Genomic DNA, 23,247 nt, shown 5'->3' with positions numbered 1-23,247 from the left:
CTCACCGGGAGGTTGGGTGGGTCGCATGAATTTACAGTACGCTTAAGCTGCAGACATTGAAATTTTAACTCACCCAATTCAAGTAAACTACTATGTAAGTTTTTTTGCACTGTTAATCTTAATATAGATTCACAAACTGTAACAACTTTAAAGCATTGCCCCTGCTAAAGCAGAGGTTAGTGTGAAGTTGGACAGTACCATCTGCCATACTGCTGCCTCACGACCTGCATGGCTAGCATCAGAGTTATGTCTTTAAATGCTGTGACTGGAACTCCATGCCTCTGCTTTGCCTATATTTTGTTGAGATCTGTTACATAAGGCAGCTAAGGCTGCTGCTTTTTTAACTTTTTTAATGGAATAAATGTGAGGTGTAACCGTGAGCTAGTTTGTAATACGTCCGATTGCAGCTTACTGCCAATCAGTCCTCTTTAGTGTTTCAGCATTAAGCCATACAATAACATATATGTTTTATATATACATTAAAAGTAAGTGCATTTGTGGTAACATTCTATAAAATGTATACATTTCAATCAGAAAGTAGATTCTATAAGCAGACGTACACCACCCCAACTAAAATAATTTAAAAGTCGTACTGATCTCCATCTACATATGTAATATGTCAACATACAAATTCTGCTAGTAGAATTTCATAATCCAGCTTTATAATGCATCAAGCAGCTTATGCACTTTTACTCTGCTTACACTACTTGTATGCCTTTAATTTAATTTGGGAATGCATAATGAAAGTGATCTAATTCCAAATCTTTTACCACATTGACACTTCACGACTAGTTAAAATATATAAAAAAAAGTAGTGGTAAAGAGCAGCTGTGAATACAGTACACATCAGATCCTATTAGTAGTAATAATAATTTAGAACGCTGGCAACCATGCTATCATTAACAAACCACTCCCTATATAGACCAGCTCATCAAACTGCAGGTGCATATACAGTACAAATCACAACCTATATCATGCAGATACTAGCGTCCAATCATCACAAAATAGTCTTGCGACTTCAAGAATTGCTTTGAGCTTGCTTAAAAAAAAACTCTCTTCCACCCTGGTCAAAATGACCAAAGAGATAAGGCAACAGAATTAAAAATAATTTCATTGTCCATCCTAAGGGAAAAAGCTAGGCCATTTCGGATGGAGCCGACCTTGTAGTGCCGGAATAAAGACAGCAACCATCTTTTACGGGCAGTAGCAGTTTTTAAGCAAAACCCCCCACAAAAGGTGCAAAATGTTACCCATCCCCATGCATACAATCACAGTATACACTTCCTCTCTGAAGTCTTGTACACCTAACGAGAAAATCCTCTATCTAAACTTAACATATAATGTGCAATTCGGATCTGGATGAATCTGGTCAAGGTAGGACTTCTAGCCAGGACCTGCTCTACTAGCAAATTAGTCGCTCAAATTGCTTCCTGGTGTTAATGCAACTAGCTTTGAATCCTACCTAAATTTGTAATAGCGTTCCTTCACAAGTTCTATGGTGTCACACCGTACCTTACTCAGATCTTACCCAGTTGCAGTTAGCAGGTTCCTCACAGGTACCAGTCAATTCCCTCAACCCGGTCCGCCACATCCTCCAACAACCTTAAATATTTGGTTGTCCTGTAATTCCGTACAACCTAATCCAATATAGCGCTAGTTCAATTGCTGCCAGATCCAAAATAGGTGTTAGGCCAACTTTCATATACAGTGCTAACAAGGGGGTACCAGGTCTCAACCTTAGCAATGCCCTCAAAAAAAATGTTTTCTGACACTTGCAGCAGGTCAAAGTTACTAAAGCTATACCCCAAAACTTAGCCCCAAAGATCGCAACTGGTACCAATTTGTGCTAATAGTATGGTATTATTAGTTCCAGCACCTGATTTTTTTTGCCTGAATTTTAATACCAATCAAAATCAAATGGTTGTGAGGCAATAGGGCGCACTCCTAAACGTACTTAAAGTTGTGTACAAAGAATTATTAATACCAACTGGTGCTCAAGAGAGGACGCACAGGCCACCCAACACTTTTACAGTAACCACAATGACTACATTAATTAATAAAAAGACCCCAAAACAACCAAAATCACAAACGCCCGATAGTAAAGTCCAAAACTGTTCCAAGGTTCATTATTACAATCTTCAGTTCAGATCAGATCCAAAGGACCTCTTGTAATCAAAGGCTCTACACATAGAGCCTGGTAATGTACTGAAGGATATCATGCGAGCACATATTGCATTTATTAAGTGGTGTGTAGCGCAATTATGTTAGATCTTTTCTTTTTTCTTACTATACGCAGTGATAGGTTGACATTAATTGGATTAAGGTATAGCTGACACTTTTACGTTTGGGTGCTCCTAGTTCTGATTTGATTCACATTTGTTCACTAGTGTATGGAAACACTGATTGAGGTCTGTCTATAACGGGTGACTATTATATATATATATATATATATATATATATATATATATATATATATATATATATATATATATATATATATATATGGAAAATGTCACTTACCCAATGTACATCTGTTCGTGGCATGAGACGCTGCACATTCACATTCTGTGCACATCCCGCCATCTAGTGTTGGGCTCGGAGTGTTACAAGTTGTTTTTCTTCGAAGAAGTCTTTTTCGAGTCACGAGATCGAGGGACTCCTCCCCTTTCGGCTCCATTGCGCATGGGCGTCGACTCCAACTTAGATCGTTTTCCCCGCAGAGGGTGAGGTAGGAGTTGTGTATATAGAAATAGTGCCCATGCAATGGAGTAAATATGTATGTACATAATGTGTTTAAAAGTAATATATTTACAAATGTACAAATGTAAAAGTCTAATTTTTTCCTCAACTTAAAACGGCTACAGGCTCCCGAAGAGGTGGGAGGGCGCATGTGAATCTGCAGCGTCTCATGCCACGAACAGATGTACACTGGGTAAGTGACATTTTCCGTTCGATGGCATGTGTAGCTGCAGATACACATGCTGTGCATAGACTAGTAAGCAGTTATCTCCCCAAAAGCGGTGGTTTAGCCTGTAGGAGTTGAAGTTGTTTGAAATAAAGCTCGTAATACTGCTTGTCCTACTGTGGCTTGCTGTGTTGTTAACACATCCACGCAGTAATGTTTGGTAAATGTATGAGGCGTAGACCATGTGGCTGCCTTACATATTTCAGTCATTGGTATGTTTCCGAGAAAGGCCATGGTAGCACCTTTCTTTCTGGTTGAGTGTGCCTTTGGTGTAATAGGCAGTTCTCTTTTTGCTTTTATATAACAGGTTTGAATACATTTAACTATCCATCTGGCAATGCCTTGTTTGGATATTGGATTCCCTTTATGAGGTTTTTGGAATGCAACAAACAATTGTTTTGTTTTGCAAATTTGTTTCGTTCTATCTATCTATGTAGTACATTAGTGCCCTTTTAATGTCTAATGTATGTAACGCTCTCTCAGCTACCAAATCTGGTTCTGGAAAGAATACTGGGAGTTCCACTGTTTGATTTAAGTGGAACGGTGATATGACTTTAGGTAAGAATTTAGGATTTGTTCGTAGAACTACTTTATGCTTATGTATTTGAATAAAGGGTTCTTGTATAGTAAACGCTTGTATTTCACTTACTCTTCTGAGAGATGTGATAGCTATCGGAAAAGCTACTTTCCAAGGTAAGTACTGTATGTCACTTGAGTGCATGGGTTCAAAAGGTGGACGCATAAGTCGTGTTAAGACAATGCTGAGATTCCACGAAGGAACTGGTGGTGTTCTTGGTGGGATAATTCTTTTCAGACCCTCCATAAATGCTTTTATGACTGGGACCCTGAATAATGAAGTTGAGTGCGTAACTTGCAGATAAGCTGAAATTGCGGTGAGATGTATTTTAATGGATGAAAAAGCTAACTTTGACTTTTGTAAGTGCAGTAGGTAGCTGACGATGTCTTTAGCAGATGCGTTTAATGGTTGAATTTGATTATTATGGCAGTAATAAACAAATATTTTCCACTTATTTGCATAGCAATGTCTTGTGGTTGGTTTCCTAGCTTGTTTTATGACCTCCATACATTCCTGTGTAAGGTCTAGGTGCCCGAATTCTAAGACTTCAGGAGCCAAATTGCTAGATTCAGCGATGCTGGATTTGGGTGTCTGATCTGTTGTTTGTGTTGAGTTAACAGATCTGGTCTGTTTGGTAGCTTGATATGGGGCACTACTGAGAGGTCTAGTAGTGTTGTGTACCAAGGTTGTCTTGCCCAAGTTGGTGCTATTAGTACAAGTTTGAGTTTGTTTCGACTCAATTTGTTTACTAGATATGGAAGGAGTGGGAGAGGGGGAAAAGTGTAAGCAAATATCCCTGACCAACTCATCCATAACGCATTGCCCTGAGAGTGAGCCTATGGGTACCTGGACGCGAAGTTCAGGCATTTTGCGTTTTCTTTTGTTGCAAATAGGTCTATTTGCGGTGTTCCCCACCTTTGGAAGTACGTTTTTAGTATTTGGGGATGGATTTCCCATTCGTGGATCTGTTGGTGATCCCGAGAGAGATTGTCTGCGAACTGGTTTTGAATTCCAGGTATGAACTGCGCTATTAGGTGAATGTGGTTGTGAATCGCCCAATGCCATATTTTCTGTGCCAGGAGACACAACTGTGTTGTGTGTTCCTCCCTGTTTGTTCAGATAATACATTGTTGTCACGTTGTCTGTTTTGACAAGGATGTGTTTGTGGGTTATTATAGGTTGAAATGCTTTCAGCGCTAGAAATACTGCTAGTAGTTCTAAGTGATTTATGTGAAACTGTCTCTGCTGAGTGTCCCATTGTCCTTGGATGCTGTGTTGGTTGAGATGTGCTCCCCACCCTATCATGGAGGCATCCGTTATTACGTATTGAGGCACTGGGTCTTGAAAAGGCCACCCTTTGTTTAAATTTATAGTGTTCCACCATTGAAGCGAGGTGTATGTTTGGCGGTCTATCAACACTAGATCTTGAAGTTGACCCTGTGCCTGTGACCATTGTGATGCTAGGCACTGTTGTAAGGGCAGCATGTGCAATCTTGCGTTTGGGACAATGGCTATGCATGAGGACATCATGCCTAGTAGTTTCATCACTAATTTTACCTGTATCTTTTGTTCTGGGTGCATGGTTTGTATTACGTTTTGAAATGCCTGAACCCTTTGTGGACTTGGAGTGGCAATCCCTTTTGTTGTGTTGATTGTTGCTCCTAAGTATTATTGTATTTGACACGGTTGTAGGTGTGACTTGTTGTAGTTGAGTGAGAAACCTAGTTTGTGAAGGGTTTCTATGACATAATTTGTGTGTTGTGAACACCGTTGTCGCGTATTGGTTTTGATTAACCAATCGTCTAGGTACGGGAACACGTGTATTTGCTGCCTTCTGATATGAGCAGCCACTACTGCCAGGCATTTTGTAAAAACTCTTGGCGCTGTTGTTATACCGAATGGCAACACTTTGAACTGGTAATGTACCCCTTGGAATACGAACCTTAAGTACTTTCTGTGGGAAGGATGTATAGGTATATGGAAATATGCATCCTTTAGGTCCAGTGTTGTCATGTAGTCTTGTTGTTTGAGCAGTGGGATCACGTCTTGCAGTGTCACCATGTGAAAGTTATCTGATTTGATGTAGATGTTTAGTGTTCCGAGATATAATATAGGTCTTAGAGTTTTGTCTTTTTTGGGTATGAGAAAGTACAGGGAGTAAACTCCTGTTCCTCTTTGACAAATTGGTACTATCTCTATTGCATTTTTTTGCAACAACGCTTGGACCTCCAGTTGTAAGAGTTCCATATGTTGTTTGGACATGTTGTGTGTTTTCGGTGGGACATTTGGAGGGAATTGTAGAAATTCTATGCAATAACCATGCTGGATAATGGCTAGGACCCACGTGTCTGTTGTTATTTCTGTCCAGTGTTTGTAGAACTTGGTTAGTCTCCCCCCCACTGGTGTTATGTGTTGGGGATTTGTGACGTTGAAGTCACTGTTTATTTTGTGGAGTTTTGGGACTCTGGAACTTCCCTCTACTCTTTGGGAATTGTCCCCCTCTATATTGTCCCCGAAAAGTTCCCCGCTGATATTGACTCTGATAAGTGGGCCTTGTTTGTGAGGTTGAGGGTTCTGTGCTCTGTCCCCGAAAGCCCCCTCGAAACTGTGTTTTTCGAGAAGTGCCTCTGCTCTGTGGGGAGTAGAGTGCGCCCATGGCTTTAGCCGTATCTGTGTCTTTTTTTAGTTTTTCGATAGCAGTGTCCACCTCCGGCCCAAACAACTGCTGTCCGTTAAATGGCATATTCAGCACAGCTTGTTGTATTTTCGGCTTGAACCCTGATGTACGCAGCCAGGCGTGTCTCCTTATGGTCACTGCTGTATTTACAGTCCTAGCAGCTGTGTCCGCTGCGTCCATTGCTGACAGTATCTGATTGTTCGAGATACTCTGTCCTTCCTCCACCACTTGTTGTGCTCTCTTTTGGAACTCTTTGGGCAGGTGTTCTATGAAATGCTGCATTTCGTCCCAATGAGCCCTATCATATCTAGCCAGCAAGGCCTGGGAGTTGGCAATGCGCCATTGGTTGGCTGCTTGTGCCGCAACCCTTTTCCCCGCAGCGTCGAACTTGCGACTCTCCTTGTCTGGAGGTGGTGCGTCTCCTGAGGTGTGCGAGTTCGCTCTCTTGCGAGCTGCCCCTACTACCACGGAGTCTGGTGTTAATTGCTGCGTGATGTACACAGGGTCTGTTGGTGGCGGTTTGTACTTCTTCTCCACCCTTGGAGTAATGGCCCTGCCCTTCACAGGCTCCTGAAACACCTGTTTGGAGTGTTTCAGCATTCCCGGTAGCATAGGGAGACTTTGGTACTGGCTATGTGTGGACAACAGTGTATTAAAGAGAAAGTCATCCTCTTATAGGTTCTGCGTGCAGGGTGACATTATGAAACGCCGCTGCTCTTGATACCACCTGTGTGTAGGCAGTACTGGCCTCAGGTGGTGACGGTCTCGCTGGATAACAGTCAGGACTGTTATACGATACAGGCGCATCATAAAGATCCCATGCATCGGGATCATCCTGACTCATCCCTGTATGAGTTGGGGACTGCATCATTGGTGGAGTGGCTACCAGTGATGGTTGTGGTGAGCGTTGTGGAGATGGTGGTGGGGTTACTTGTCTTGCCACCTTTGCCTGTGGCTGCTTGTCTTTCTCTTGGAAGTCAAGTTTTCTTTTCATTCGTATTGTAGGGAGAGTACTGATCTTCCCTGTCTCCTTTTGAATGTGGAGCCTTCTTTGAGTGTAATCTGGCTCTATTGACTCTAGTTCTTGTCTGAATCTGTGTCCTTGCATTTGTGAGGACAGGCCCTGTTCCTCTGTGTAGGAACTTGATTTCGGTTCCGAGGCCGGATGTTTCGGTATGGAAACCTTTTCGGCTGTCTTTTTCAGTTCTGACTACACTTTTTTTTTTTTATCTTCGGCGTACTGATCTCTAGGTGCCGACTCGTTTCGGTGCCGCCCTCTCGGTGCCGAGATTGCTCTGACCCGGTGTCGAGTCTGCTCTGTGCCAGTATCTGGACCGGAGTCGGATGACTTCGACACATGCATGCCCTTTTTCGGTGCCGATGGTCGGTCACCTACTTTCCGGGTTAAGCCATGGCCTGCTGGCGGTGGCGTCCCCTGGGCTTTCGTGCTTTTTCCGTGAGTTTTGTGTATCGACGTCTTACTCACGGTTTTCGGCGTCTGTTCGGGATCGACCTCGTCCGAGTCCAAATCCTCAATGGAAAAGGTTTCTTCTTCCTCTTCCAAGTGTCTTTGTCCTGTCGGAGCCAACGCCATTTGTAGTCTCCTTGCTCTTCGGTCTCTTAACGTCTTTCTGGACCGAAACGCTCGACAGGCCTCACAGGTATCCTCTTTGTGGTCTGGAGACAGACACAAATTACAGACCAGATGCTGATCTGTATAAGGATACTTGTTGTGACATTCGGGGCAGAAGCGGAATGGGGTCCGTTCCATTAGCCTTGAAGGCGCACGTGGTCGGGCCCGACCAGGCCCCGCCGGGGAATCGAAAACCCCGAAGGGTCACCGGAGCTCTTCAAGATTCGGTGTCGATCTGTTGTAACTAACCATATACCGAACGCAAAGAATACCGTCGAATTTTCCGAGATTTTAGCTAACTTTCCGAACCGAAACGCGGAGCGAAAAGGAACACGTCCGAACCCGATGGCGGAAAACAAAAAAACAATCTAAGATGGAGTCGACGCCCATGCGCAATGGAGCCGAAAGGGGAGGAGTCCCTCGATCTCGTGACTCGAAAAAGACTTCTTCGAAGAAAAACAACTTGTAACACTCCGAGCCCAACACTAGATGGCGGGATGTGCACAGCATGTGTATCTGCAGCTACACATGCCATCGAACACATATATATATATATATATATATATATATATATATATATATATATATATATGGTGGCTGCTTCTTTTCTGATCTTTTGAGTTTCTCTGAGATGCTACGGCCTATTAATGTATGTAATGTTTTTTTTCCCCCCACAGTGAGTGTTTTTTGTACCATCTGGATTTGTGGTGGGACAATCTATGTTTGCTTTATATGAGATTTGAGCCAGGAATGTTATTAGTTACCATGGATGTTGTATTTTTGAACATGAATATCACACATAAACATGGAATTGGAGCTCTGAGATACTATTTAAATAAAAGACCTACTGAATTGCTGAAACATACGAAGATGTGTATATTGATCACTAAACGGATTCCTGAAAATAATGTCATCCTGTTTAATGAGGAATGGTATAGGCAATGTTGTTGGACTGCAATGGGCTCCAAATTTGCCCAGTCTTATGCCAACCAGTTTATGGGATGGTTTGAGAGGGGTCAAATCGGAGGTCAGTGAAGGCAGTAACCAGAGCAATAACATCTATTACTGGGGAAGGTACATAGATGACTGTATAATGATTTGGACAGGGGATCATGTTGAGTTAAGAGTTTTTTTTAAATATCTGACTTTGAATATATTTAATATGCCATTAACATTTGAATAAGCCATAAAAGTAGAGTGTTTCTGGATGTGGAGTTATACATGCATGACAAAAGAATACACAGCAGAAGGTATAGAAAAGACATCAGTTAGCGCTTTGTTGCATGCTACAAGGTCCCACCCAAGGTTTCAGGTGAATGCTATCCCATTCGGAGAAATTGCAAGAGCTCAACACAATTGTAGTGAAGAAGCAGAATCCTTGCATACCCTATGTGATATAGATAACAGATTTTTTGTGAAAGGCTATGATAAGGATGGATAAGTTACTTACCTGTAAATCCTAGTTCTCTTCCAGGGGTATCCTCATCAAAGTCATAAACATTGAATATTCCCGCCCTTGTGCGGGGACCCCGGAGCATATATAAAATATATACACATTATACATGTGTAACAAACAGTCATGCAGGCTATCATGTTAAAAACAGGCTAAAATGCTTTATTTCTATGAAGTTTTTTTTTTTTTTTTAAATACTACAATAGAGCATAAATAAGTACCCAAGCTCCTAAAACTAGGCTTGGGGAAGTAAGCAGTAGCAAACTCTAGTGAAAAAATAGAGAAAACTGCATTGAAAAACAATGAAGCATTCTTAGCCAATAGGCTGCATGTAGGTTAACACAGGAGAACCATAAAAACTTTGGCACTGTGCCTTTAAGACCCTGAGCACCTCCAGTATCCCACCATGCCTCAGGGGTGAAGGAAAGGTGACAGTTGGTTCACAGTTAGGTCAGTTCTTTTTACGGTGACAATTTGTATAATTGAATCAAAATACTGTCTGTCCTGCACTTCCAGTAGACGTGTGTCCGGGGAGGAGGGTGGATTGTTTATGACTTTGATGAGGATACCCCTGGAAGAGAACTAGGATTTACAGGTAAGTAACTTATCCTTCTCTTCCAGGGGATCCTCATCAATAGTCATAAACATTGAATAGATTAGCAAGCCCATCCCTAAACCCAGCGGACTGTCCGATAGAAGTGGAGGAATAGACATGTCTTACGCAAATAAATTCCTTAGAGAGGCCTGCCCCACTTGGGCATCCGCTCTTGCATCTGAGTCTAAACAATAATGTCTTGTAAAAGTATGGACAGACTTCCATGTAGCAGCCTTACAAATCTCAGATATAGGAACATTGTTAAGGAGAGCAGCAGTAGCCGCTTTTCCCCTTGTGGAATGCGCTCTAGGCCGCGCTAGCAATTGTCTATTAGCTAGCTGGTAAGTATTAACAATACAAGAGACTATCCATCTTGATATTGTTCGCTTAGATGCTGCTTCTCCTGTCCTTAAATGACCATAGTTCACAAACAAGCGGTTAGAGTGTCTAATCGATTTTGTCTTGTCCAGATAAAATTTCAGCACTCTTTTCAAGTCTAATGAGTGCAATGCTTTCTCAGCCGGAGTTTCCGGATTGGGAAAGAACGTCGGTAAAGTTATGGTCTGATTAATATGGAATTCTGACACCACCTTCGGAAGGAAAGATGGGTGAGTTCGTAGAACTACTCTATTGTCATGAAAAACCGTGTACGGTTCTTTTGCAGACAAGGCCTGGATCTCACTGACCCTCCTCGCTGAAGTAATGGCCACCAGAAAAGCCGTTTTCCACGTAAGGTGTTGTAAGGAGGCCTTATGGATAGGCTTGAAAGGAGGGCCCATAAGTTTTGCTAGGACTATGTTCAGTTCCCACGGAGGAGAAGGCCTCCGAATTGGCGGAAAAACTTTCTTCAAACCTTCTAAGAAATCCTTGACTACAGGTTTCGTAAAGAAGGATTCCTGAGAAGGTGACTTGCGATAGGCAGTAATAGCAGACAAATGTACCTTAATAGATGATACCTGCAGACCGGATTTCGCTAGGTGAAGCAAATAGGACAGTATGACGTCCTCCTGCGCCCGTATGGGATTATGGCCTTGCTGACAGGACCATATGTAGAATCTCTTCCACTTAAAAGCGTAGGAACGCCGCGTGGAAGGCCGTTTGGACTCTTTCAAGATGTTCATGCACTCCTGCGAGAGTCCTAGGTGCCCATACTGCAGGAATTCAGGAGCCATGCTGTTAAGCTCAGAGAGGGTAGGTTGGGATGCAGAATCCTGCCCTCCATTCTGCTCAGAAGATCCGGTCTGCACGGCAGCCTCCTGTGAGGTTTTTCCGACAGGTTGAGGAGATCCGTGTACCAGAATTGTCGAGGCCATTGTGGCGCTATAAGAATCATTCTGGTCCTGGATCCGTAAAGTTTGCTGATCACTGCCGGAATGAGGGGAATCGGAGGAAAAGCGTAAAGAAATGTCCCTGACCAGTCGATCAACAGGGCATTCCCTCGAGATCCTGGACGGTAGAACCTGGATGCGAAGTCTGGGCATTTCCTGTTTACATCGTCTGCGAAGAGGTCCAGTTGAGGCCGACCCCATTGCGCGAAGATGTATTCTGCGACTTCGTCGTGCAGGACCCAATCGTGAACGTCCTCCAGGTGTCTGCTTAGAAAGTCTGCTTCTACGTTCTGCTGACCTGGCAGGTGAACTGCTGTGATTGACATTCCTCTGGCCAGGAGCCAATGCCATATCGCTTGGGACTCTCGTGAAAGGGGTAGGGATCTCGTTCCCCCTTGTTTGTTCAAGTAATACATCGTGGTTGTATTGTCCGTCTGTATCAATAGAGTTTTCCCCTGAATTAGCGGTGTGAAAGACTTGAGAGCCAGATGGCCCGCTCTGATTTCTAGCAGATTGATGTGGTACTGCTTCTCCTTGTCTGACCACAGACCCTGCGCTTGAAAAGGACCCAGATGAGCCCCCCATCCCTGAAGAGACGCATCCGTTACCAGAGTGTCGGATGGTAGTACCTGGTGAAACGGAGCGCCCACTGACAGGTGAGGTCTGTGCATCCACCATCTCAATGACTGCAGTGCTACCTCCGGTAGCCGCATTGTGTCTTCCCAGCGACCTGTTCTTTGGCTCCAATTGGCCTCCAATGCCTCTTGGAGGGGTCTCATGTGGAGTCTGGCATTTGGGACAATAAAGATGCACGATGCCATGGAGCCCAGTAGTGATGTCACCTGACGTGCCGTAGGTGCGCTGGCTCTCAACAGGTCCTGGCACTTCATGTTTATTGAGGACAGTCGTTCCTCCGAAGGATACACTTTTTGTAGTTCTGTGTTTATGATAGCTCCTAGGTAGTGAAGACTCTGCGTTGGAGTCAAGGTTGACTTCTGGTAATTGACCTGAAGACCTAGAGCTTCGCAAACTCCTAGTACAATGTCCCGATGGCTTCTCGCCTGCTCCGGAGAAGAAGCCTTTAGTAGCCAGTCGTCTAGGTATGGATATATGTATATCCTTTGTCTTCGTAGATGCGCCGCCACCACTGCCATACATTTCGAGAAAACTCTTGGAGCAGATTTCAGGCCAAAGGGTAGAACCCTGAACTGGTAATGCTGTAACGCTACTCGAAAGCGCAGGAATTTTCGATGCTTTGGAGCTATTGGGATGTGGAAATACGCATCCTGCAGGTCGATGGAGCACATCCAGTCTCCCTGATGCAGTTGAGGGAAAATTTGGTGAAGCGCTAGCATTCTGAACTTCTGCTTTCTTATGTATTTGTTCAGCAGTCTTAGATCCAGGATTGGCCTGAAAACGCCCTCTTGACCCTTCTTTGCTACTAGAAAGTAACGGGAGTAGACCCCCTTTCCTCTGTGGGCAGGTGGAACCCTTTCTATGGCATTCTTTCTTAGGAGGGCGAGAGCCTCCTTGCGTAGCAAGGTGAGATGAGCCGGATTGTGTTTGGTTGGTGGCAAGTGTGGTGGAGGCTGCTTGAAAAGGAGAGAATAGCCATGTTCGACAATATTGAGCACCCATTTGTCTCTTGTGATAGAGTGCCACTCGTGAAGATGAGCAATAATACTTCCCCCCACCGGAGTGGTGTACAGTGTCGAGGGAAGCGAGACTTCATTGCTTAGTGGGTGCTTTTGGAGTGGACTGTTGAGGTCTACTTGACCCTCGCTCCCTTGTGTTTCTTCGCTGAAACAGAGGGCGTCCCTGTCGTTGCTGAGACCTTTGCGACCAATGAGGGGTTTGAACCCTCTGTTGGAAAGGGCGTCTATCGTACGGTCTGTACCTCCGCCTGAAATCTTTCCTTCTTTCGAGGCCTACCGCCTTCATGGTATCCACCTCGGTCTTCATGCGGGCCATCTCTTCGTCTGCATGGGCACCGAATAGAGAATTCCCGGCAAATGGGAGATTCAGGATACGTTGTTGTGCCTCCTGTTTCAAGCCAGTGAGCCTCAGCCAGGAAGATCTCCTCGCACAGATACCATGTGCGTACCCATGAGCCGCCAAATCCGCCCCATCCGCTGCCGCGCTGATAACTTGGTTAGATACCAGGCATCCTTCCTGTAGAATCTCTTGGAAATCTTGCCTGTCTTCTCTGGGCAGTTTTTCTGTAAATCTACTGAGGGAATCCCACAGAGAACGATCGTACCTGCCCAGGAGCGCAGACGCACTAGAGACCTTCATTGCTGAAGCCGCTGTCCCGCACATCTTTCTTCCCATAGAGTCTAAATGCCTGCTCTCTTTATCCGGGGGTACCGTGGATGAAGATGCCACCGAGTGGGTCTTTCGGGCGGCAGCTATGATCACCGAGTCTGGCGGCGGATCCTTCCTAAGGAATAAAGGGTCTTGCTCTGGAGCCTTGTACTTTTTAAGAATCCGAGCCGGGGCAGACTTAAGCGAGGCTGGGGCCAGAAAAGTGTCCATGGTCGGCTGCAACAAACCAGGCACTAGAGGCAGCAACTTTTTCGACGCTGATCTCTGTTGTAGCGTCTCAAAGATGATTGATGAGGAGGTAGACGGTTCTGGAACCTCTATATTGAGTTTCTGCGCTCCTCTTAGCAACACCTCGTTGAAAGTGGTTATGTCATCCACTGGTGAGACTCTAGCAGGTGGTGAATCTGTAAGAGTAGGTGAGTAACGCCCGACAGAAGAACCTGATGAAGACCAAGAGGGTGATCTTCTTGAGCGCGACCTGGATCTCCGTTGAGAGCGAGATCTGCTGCGGGACGCTGTAGCCGAGCGCCTAGGCCTCGCGGTCGGCTGTCGAGGAGCTGAACGAGCCCGTTCTGCCCCGGCTGTCGGCGATGGCGTTCTTGGCGGGGAGGCAGTGGGTGAATACATTCGCGAATATTGCGAATCTGGGGAGGCCGCTGGTCTGTTGAGGCTCTCCAGCCATCTCGGAGATAGGTTGATGGGCGAGACATGCCCAGGAGATGCTCTTGACCGAGAAGAGTCGCTCGGTATGGAGACCACTGGAGACTGAGCCTTGTCTGGCGAGGGGCGATGTTCTGCTCCCTGTTGGACAGGTAAAACCTGCGTCGACGTCGATGGCTGTTTCGACGTCGAAGGACGCCCAGTCGGTTGGTCCTGCCTCGACGTTGATTGCCTCGACGTTGAGTGCCTTGACGTCGAACGGCGTTCCTTGGACCTCGACCTGCTCGCCGTCGTGTGCCTCGACGTAGAGCGATGGGAGGTTGACGGCGGATGTTTCTCGTGCCGTCGTGGAGATCTCGACGTCGTGTGTCCTGACGTCGGGGGGCGCACAGCCTTTGGCGGCGACCGGGCATGCCGGCGGTGGCTCGACGTCGATCGGCGGGCTGCCGTCGACGGAGACCTGCCCCTGCTCTGATGTTCCGACGTCGAAGGGAACGGCGTCGAGGGGTGCGTCGCCGGCGATCTATGCCGGTGGGACGGTGGTAGCGACGACGTCGACGGTGAACAAACAGGTATTTTCCTACCTGTCGACGTCGACCGGGCCATTCTCTCCTGAGAATGGCCTTCTGGATGCCTGGGGAGTGAGGAGGACGATGTTCTTTTCCTCTCCTGAAGCCCATGAAGTCGGATCTTCTCTCTGTCTTTCAGAGTCCTCCTAGACATGTTCTTACAGTACTTACAAGTGTCAGGGCAGTGACTCTGAGGCAGGCACACTATGCACAGAGAGTGGGGATCTGACTGGGCCTTCTTCTTCCCACAAGCAGGGCATTTGACAAAAAGAGAAGGCATTTTTCTGTCAGAAAAAACCTTCCTAGCTCAGACAAAGATGTTACTTGTCGAGTGAAAAGTGAAAAAACGCTTTTTTAAAGAATTTTTCTGAGGAAAACTCAGAAAAACTGAGAGCTCAATGCTCCAGGATCCTCTCAGAAGAAGCCGGAAAAAAGAACTGACCTAACTGTGAACCAACTGTCACCTTTCCTTCACCCCTGAGGCATGGTGGGATACTGGAGGTGCTCAGGGTCTTAAAGGCACAGTGCCAAAGTTTTTATGGTTCTCCTGTGTTAACCTACATGCAGCCTATTGGCTAAGAATGCTTCATTGTTTTTCAATGCAGTTTTCTCTATTTTTTCACTAGAGTTTGCTACTGCTTACTTCCCCAAGCCTAGTTTTAGGAGCTTGGGTACTTATTTATGCTCTATTGTAGTATTTAAAAAAAAAAAAAAAAACTTCATAGAAATAAAGCATTTTAGCCTGTTTTTAACATGATAGCCTGCATGACTGTTTGTTACACATGTATAATGTGTATATATTTTATATATGCTCCGGGGTCCCCGCACAAGGGCGGGAATATTCAATGTTTATGACTATTGATGAGGATCCCCTGGAAGAGAAGTAGGAAATCACGTAAACTTGATCATAAAACCATATTAATGACTAAGATATGGGATGCTAAACAGCAGTTGAGACGGATCAGACGGCTGACAGATGTTAATCCATTCTCTAGTAAGATTTAAGACATTCTGTGCAAGCACTGGTATTTGCTCATGACGGATAACATGTTACAACCAATTTTGACTAGGTACCCCAGCATTACCTATCGTAAGGATAAGTCCTTGCAAAATAATATTAGTCCGAGGTTACCCTGTATACGATGGACACGATACATGGTTGATCAATATGACAAAGCGTTTTTTTAAATGTGGGCATTGTAATGTGTATGTAGGTGGGCTAATGACAAAAAGAAGTTTTGCTACTGTAATCCTCGTGAATATTTGATTAATATATTGATTGTAGAACCGGCTATGTGATATATTGTAAATGTCGGAGTCCATGTGGGTAGTACTATTAGACCATTAAGTAAACAAATGAGCACTTTAGGGCATTAAAACAGCAGGATATAAAATACCCCATAGCAGCACGTGCTATGGAATGCAAGGCTCAGAATATGCATTCAAGTTTTTAATTTTATGGTATTGACCACATTAAGATTGATTTAAGAGGTGTTAACAGTGAATTGAAACTGAGAATAGTGAAATCATTATGGATAATACAATTTAAATCTGTGGAAAGAGGACTGAACATTGACCATGAACTGTAATATTTCTTGCAGTGGTGTAGAATACAGTGATGTGGAGTAGAGTGCAGTGGCGTAGATAGCAATGACAGATGGTAACTGTGGGGAGTACAATGGCGTAGGGTCCAGTGGTTAATAGTAGAGTGGCATAGGGTGCAGTGGCATCTAGTGGAGTGGTGCAGGGTGGAGTAGAGTGGCGGAGAGTGCAGTGGCGGAGAGTAGATTGTTTCCGACTAGAGTGACGTGGCGTAGGGTTGAGTGCTGCAAGATAGAGTGCAGTTGCATAGAGTGTAATGTCTTAGAGTAAAGTGGCATAAAGTACAGTGAGGCAGAGTAGATTAGAGTGGCGTACAGTGGACTGGCGCAGAATGCAGGGGCATAGAGTTGATTGTTACAGCACAAAGTGCATTGGTGTAGAGTGTGTTGACAGAGTACAGTGGCATAAAGTGCAGTGTTGCAGAGTGTCGGAGTACAGAGGCGTAGAGTGGGGTTGTGCAGAGTAGACTGTCATGGCCTTGACTGGGGTGCTGCAGAGTGCAGTGGTGTAGAGCAGACTGGCGAAGAATGCATTGGCATACAGAAGAGTGATACAGGGTAGAATAGAGAAGCGTACAGTGCAGCGGCGTGGAGTGGTGCAGAGTGCAGTAGCATGGATGGGGGTGGAGTGCAGTGTGTGGAGTGGAGTGGCATAGAGCAGAGCATTCATGGTGTGGTAGCTGACTGCCATTACAGACAACACATTTTCAATTCAAATGATCCATTACATTTGCACCCTCATACAGGTTTACTAATAAAACAATACAGTGCACAGACGAAAATGTGTGGAAATTCCGTCACCTAGTGTAATGATTCGTCTTGATCATATTAAAGTATTTGTTTCGAACACAATTTAGAAATAACAAAAAATGTGCTTCATTTGTGTTCCTAATTCTGTTTTACTTCCACAGTTCATTTAAATGCTGCGTGTTAGAAAAAAGTGTTTGTACCCCTATTATCAAGCAAGATTGTTGTATAAATTCTCTCACCTTGAAGTTAGAGACAGAAATGTAAACAAGCGCACTTGAAAGCCAGCACCTGGCATTGGACCTCTGTATCTGAATGCACAGCAAATGCGACGAGATAAGAACAAGATTTACAGCCCTGTTTACAGAAAGGAAGCACTCGGAAGGATACTCTAAATAAGGTTTGGACAAGCGAAGGACTGAACTCAAGATGCCCAGCCTTAAACAAATAAAGCTAGCAATTGTAAAGCTAGAACATTTGAGTTACAAACCACAAAGCCAATGGCAAGCAAAGAGCAGGATGCATTCCTAGGTCAACTTTCTGAATATCCCCACAATGTCTTTAGGCTGTGACCTAAAAAGGGGCCATCATAAACGCAGCCTAGCAATATTTGTTTCAATACATTCATCTTCCCGTGAAGTATTTCTAACTGAATGGTGGGTCGCAGTAGCATGCTGTCTGAAAGCCGTTGGCATTGGCATTTAAGGCATGGGTAGAGGACTGAAGGGTGCTTGGAAAGCTACCTGCCCCATGTGCCGGTGTGTGGGGCAGTGGGAGGTCAAGAGTCCAGTTAAAATGTAGTTGCTAGCGATGACAAATCCTTCAATCCAATGAGAGAAAAGATATCAGGCATCCCTAGAAACTACCTCACAACATAAAACCAGGCAGATGAAACCTCAAAGGAGGTACAGGGTCGGTCGTGGCCGCTGGGCGCTCTGCACAGAAAGGACGTTTGCTGACGTTGCATTCATTGTACCTCTGCCATATTAGGCTCAATCTTTATATAGGCACCATAGGTCTCTTATTTGTCTCACCTTCTTGCCCTTCCTCCACACCGTCGCTCCTGGGCTGTGCTTTTTCTCAATGGATCATGCTTGCTCTTTCCATCCCCACACGCACCCACTGCTATGCCATTCTTTCTCCCTTCAGTTCCTCTCCATCTATCGGAGGTCTTCCTCTTGCACTTTCTGTGGTCTCTCGCGCACAGACAAGCCCTCCTCTGGTCCCTCTGTCTTCGGGGCATCTCACACTCTTTTTGTGACGTCTAAGACAGCTGCAGACATGGGCCGCTGTGCAAAGATTACAATCCTCCCTAGACAGCCGTGTGCAAACATGGTCCCCCACCACTAACTAGAGAGAGTTTTCACTTGAATCAATACTCTGCCAATAGAGACATATCAGAATCTTAGCAGCAGAACTGCAACTCTGGTTACCTTCCCGCATACGTAGACAACGCTTGCGTCCGGGTCATAGAATGGCAGGAGTGCACCGTTACTCGAATCAAGCTCCAAAAGGCCCATCGGCTCCTCGAGGTTATCCTGTAAGGAGACACCAGTCAGGTCATTTTCAATCGAAAACCAACATTTAGAAGTTATACTTTTGCATGCACGGCTTAATCTTGCCACAGTACAATAAGCGTGCCATTCACTATAAGAACCAGACCCAAGAGAGCAAAAGAATCAGGTTATTTATAGAACAGCTTTCACAAGGACACAGTGAACAACAAAACACACAGAGCTTCAAACACAATGAAGGAAAATCTGGCACACAACTAACTGCCTGGGGGGAGTATTATTTCACCTAATACATAATACTGAACCCACAGAGAAACAGGCAGGTGTCCTCAAACTGAATACGGAACAAACAGTTGTTGAAAATACAATTCCAGATTCTATAAAAAGGAGAATGTATAATGAAGTAAGAAGCAAAGCTAAAGTATTTATGAGTGGAGTTTGATAATACCTATCTTCTGAAGTATATAACAAAATAAGCAATACATGCAATCAGTATATATAACTGTGTTATATGGCAGACCCAGGATGAGAACCCCCAGGTGAGACAGTAGCTACACCCTCTTCAATCAGTGCTGCATGACAAACACAGAAGCGATTACAGACATAAGGGGGTGTAACAGGAAGCTCCTTCTTGAATAGCCAAAGAATCAGCATTTTGAGATATTTAGAGTATGAGGCACTCACTTAACGAGATATATCTCCAATAAGGTAGCTCTACATATTCATCTAGTACACCCAGACCATGCAAAGATCATCTATTTGTGCTACTTTCTTAAGCAGCCAACCTCCCACTCTTAACTCAAATCAGCCATCTAGTCTTTGGAGAGTCTGAGGAAGTAAAGCTGCTGCTGAGCTTTCATCACTAGCAACAACCAGAGCAAGCACAGTTTATCATTCCGTGCCAACCTCTCATCAATCAACGCAGCCAAATGAGTCCACACATCTTCTTAAAACTGCCTCACACCCCACAATCCTACTACATGTGCCCACAATCATCTCCGGTTGGGACACATCTGGACACGTTGGAGCCTTGGGCAGACACATGACAAACTGCTTCATGGGTGACACATGCCCTCATCAGGCACTTGTAAGTGATAGCAATGAACCTATTACTTTGAGTGTTCACATGTGCTCAGCCAGTGACCATCTGATACATGCTCTCCTATCTCAATTTCTCGCCTTTGGATATTAATGGATGTAACTGCAGCTAATAGGTCGAAAATCGTACCCCTGGGATCAATGATCTTAAAGGAATAATTGTCCTTGGTGTATTGAGGAATAAAGGCCATAGCATGCTCTTCCATGCTTAGGGAATGAAAGAAATTCATCCATATGGCTACACTGGTTCCCGAAGGCATCATAAGTGACAAATCCATCCTCAGTGTATTAGTTCTACAGTACTATAGCAATTTGTCTATCTAAGTTCTTTGCCAGAACTTAACTCTGCAAAAATGTGATTATAATCCAGTGGGAGTGGCCCCATTGAAACAACTATATTTTTTGGGTAGCCTGAGATTCTGCCAAATTTTCCGCAGCACTTTAACTGGACCAGGAATCAACCTGGTGTCTTCTGCATAAAGCACCGCTAAACAAAATAGTCTAAGCTCACCGAAGCCGCAAGCAAGTTGTTGGAATGCATCAAAACCAGTATGATTTTATTTCACTGCTGCATGCTTTCTGCATTCGGAGATAGCAATGGCTTCTCTCGGTCACTGAATCTCATCTTGGTGGTCAAGCAGTATGAACAACCCTATGTTACTTTTCTACAAGTAACCTCTTCCAGGCCACTTGGCGAGGATCTGCAGAGCCATAAAAAGAGATCTTGTGGCAAAGCATTCTGTGCTCAGCCAGAGCTGAATCATTGCAGGTAAATTAGAGCTCAAATAACCTTTAGAAAAGGATGAAAACAAGGCTTCCCCTCTCAAACAAAACTGATCTGCTGTTTTTCAGAGTGCTGACTTTCTTAAATGCCAATAAGCAAGAATTCCCAGCATCTTGTACACTACTGTTGTGTAGTCAAATTGTAAATACCCAAAAGACCTACTTTTTATTTATTTCTCATATTAAGAGATTTACAGGCGTATTTTCATGTTTTCCTCCCCTCATCGACTTGGATTTCACATGCATGCCTACGTTCTGTAGTAATCTATTTTTAATGCATTTCATTCTCTTCACATGCCCACAAACCATAACCTTCTAAATCTCTTTTCTATTCATTTGCTCACCTTTCTTGGTGCTCTTCATAGTATTTACTATGCATTGTTTATACAAAAGGTCTTGTTGCTATATCCTTAAAGTCTATCTAATCTTTCAGATTCATCTTGTCCACTCACTTCCTTTTATTAGTCTTAAAATTCATCAACACAGCACACCGGTAGCTGGCCTTCCCTTCTCATTCACCTGAATCACTTTGCAGCCTTTAATGAAGTGACTGGCCAGCATTAGTCCAGCACTTGCATTCTACTGCTCTAAAGTCCTCTCTATGTAAAGTCATCAACTACACTCTCATACCACCTGTACTTAAGAGTGTCCAAATAATCAAGTGCATCCTCACTCACTCCCATTAGAGATCAAAATCCTGGACAGCGTGAGACCGATCCAACACTGGGACCAGACTGCTCTTACAAGCTGACCTCCATAAAAAGTTAGATGTTCCTAATCTCCTTAACACATGTGGCCTATTGCCCTTGACTAGGAACATCGGAGTCCAATTCTCACTCCAGTGAGACATCTGCCCGCACCTGTCCTCCTCAACGCTGGAAATGTTAAACCAGACCTACGATTTACCTCAAACAAAACAGTATTCATGACGCACCTCCAAATTTTCTTCCCATTTTTCTAAATTCCTTCTTTTGATTAATCAGACAACGCTTTAACCTAATTCAGACCATCCTATCCCATCTCTAACTTAAGTCATCAAGCAGAGTAGCTCTCAGTGCCTCCTTGGCCCTCTTCAAACTATACAACTTGATAGATAAAAAAAAGATTTCATCTCCTACCTCACTGATGAACTATTTACACTTGAACTCTGGCACCGTAACCCGCAATCTCCTGGCAAATCATAAAGCCGCACTTGCACCATCCCTATTCAGTGCAGACTCTTGCACAGCTCGCATGTACTAGCCTGCCCTTTGTCTTGATCCAGAAACATTAACTATCCCCAAACTCAGCAGACTGCCTCTGCTCTAGGATGGCTCCTGGATGCCATTACAAAAACAGAACAGCTTTTGTACAACCTATCCCCAAGTCACTGCAAAATGGCCAAGTCTTACCTCTGGAAAATGTTAACGGCATTTCTGAAGAAATGCTACACGCAACAATCAATGGTCTTAGTAATAATAAAAGCACTTTAGACTCAATTCATTCCATAATTTTTCTCTAAATGAAGCAAACTCTGGAATGCTGTTCCAGTCTCTGCCCATTTTGTTCCAACTCGTATTTATTTCTGTCTCGTTTGAAAGTTCACTTCCTTGTATTGGCCCTTCCTGGAGAATGCCCACCTTTTAGCCACTACATTTCATTGATGTATACATTTGAATTCCTCATGCCGGTCCAGCCACAGGCGAGTTTTAAACTGGGTACAACTATATGCCTTGGAATAATACTATTTCTGCAGTGCGCTGGAGAAACACTGATTTGTTGCCAGGTGGGTTACATCAGCCTTCCCAAAAATCTCAGCATTTACAGAGGCAAAACTAGGCGGTCAATACAAGAATGTATAAACATGCAGAAACAGTGCTAAACCCTCTGCTAATTCTCAGACATCGAGAATCACATTTAAAATCCCTTGCACCGTGCATAAGGATTAGTGGAATACTGGCTCTGAACACAAACAAAATACCCCACATCCACTGCGAACCAACGCAGGCCCTTAGGATAACACCAACGCACTCACGATCCTGCAATCGGAGATGAGGGCAAAAGAATAGGGCAAGTTAAAGGTCTGAAATTCAGAAAGGTGCGTAGCGCGATTCGGAGGAGGAGATCATCCCACACACCCCTATTTCAACAAGAACAATAATACTAAGAAGCTGGACCCCGAGTAATGAAGAACAAATAAAATCCTCAATACTGGTGTCCTACTGAAGGTGGACCCTTCTCACATCCGGACCAGTGGATGGGGACTCATACTATCACCCTACACAAAACACCTTACAGCCCTGACTGCAACACAATGACACAGTAAACAGCAATGACCCAGGACACGCAGCTTAGCCGAGAGGAAATATGAAAGCTAGGAAACCTCACAAGGTAGCCAAAACACAAATGTAACCGAGAAAGCTGGACAATGAACTTGCTTCATGCCAGGCTGGACTAGTTCCCCTTCGAATGAGAGGCCAACTCTACCACCTTCACAACCTACTTCCACATTAACCAAGTTCCCTCTTGCTCAACGTTCTTACCAAGTCTCAAAAGCCAGAGGAAAACACCTAAAAGATTACTGTGAATACTTGACACATTTAATATGTAATTATGTTATCCATTTATCCATCCACTAATAGCAAACTATAAGGGTAACCTAGTGATTTGAAGGGGGCAAAATGTGATATAGCGCTATACAGACCATTGAAATTAGAAATAAATGAAGGGAAACCACAGAATG

The 23,247-nt window shown here is 44.3% G+C and overlaps 1 protein-coding gene across 2 annotated transcripts in view; it reads right to left on the bottom strand.

Annotated features, from left to right (window-relative positions):
• The window catches only part of CORO1B (coronin 1B), an 81,602-nt gene that overhangs the window by 13,433 nt on the left and 44,922 nt on the right, over nucleotides 1-23,247 (bottom strand). For both annotated transcript variants that reach the window (XM_069232922.1, XM_069232923.1), the window contains exon 7: nucleotides 18,564-18,668. In XM_069232922.1, the coding sequence (XP_069089023.1) occupies nucleotides 18,564-18,668 (105 nt within the window). The remainder of the gene's footprint in view (nucleotides 1-18,563; nucleotides 18,669-23,247) is intronic.

The sequence above is a fragment of the Pleurodeles waltl genome, chromosome 4_2, assembly GCF_031143425.1.
Source record: "Pleurodeles waltl isolate 20211129_DDA chromosome 4_2, aPleWal1.hap1.20221129, whole genome shotgun sequence".
Lineage (NCBI taxonomy): Eukaryota > Metazoa > Chordata > Amphibia > Caudata > Salamandridae > Pleurodeles > Pleurodeles waltl.
The sequence above is the reverse complement of the archived record's forward strand: the minus strand, read 5'-3'. Positions and strand labels throughout refer to the sequence as shown.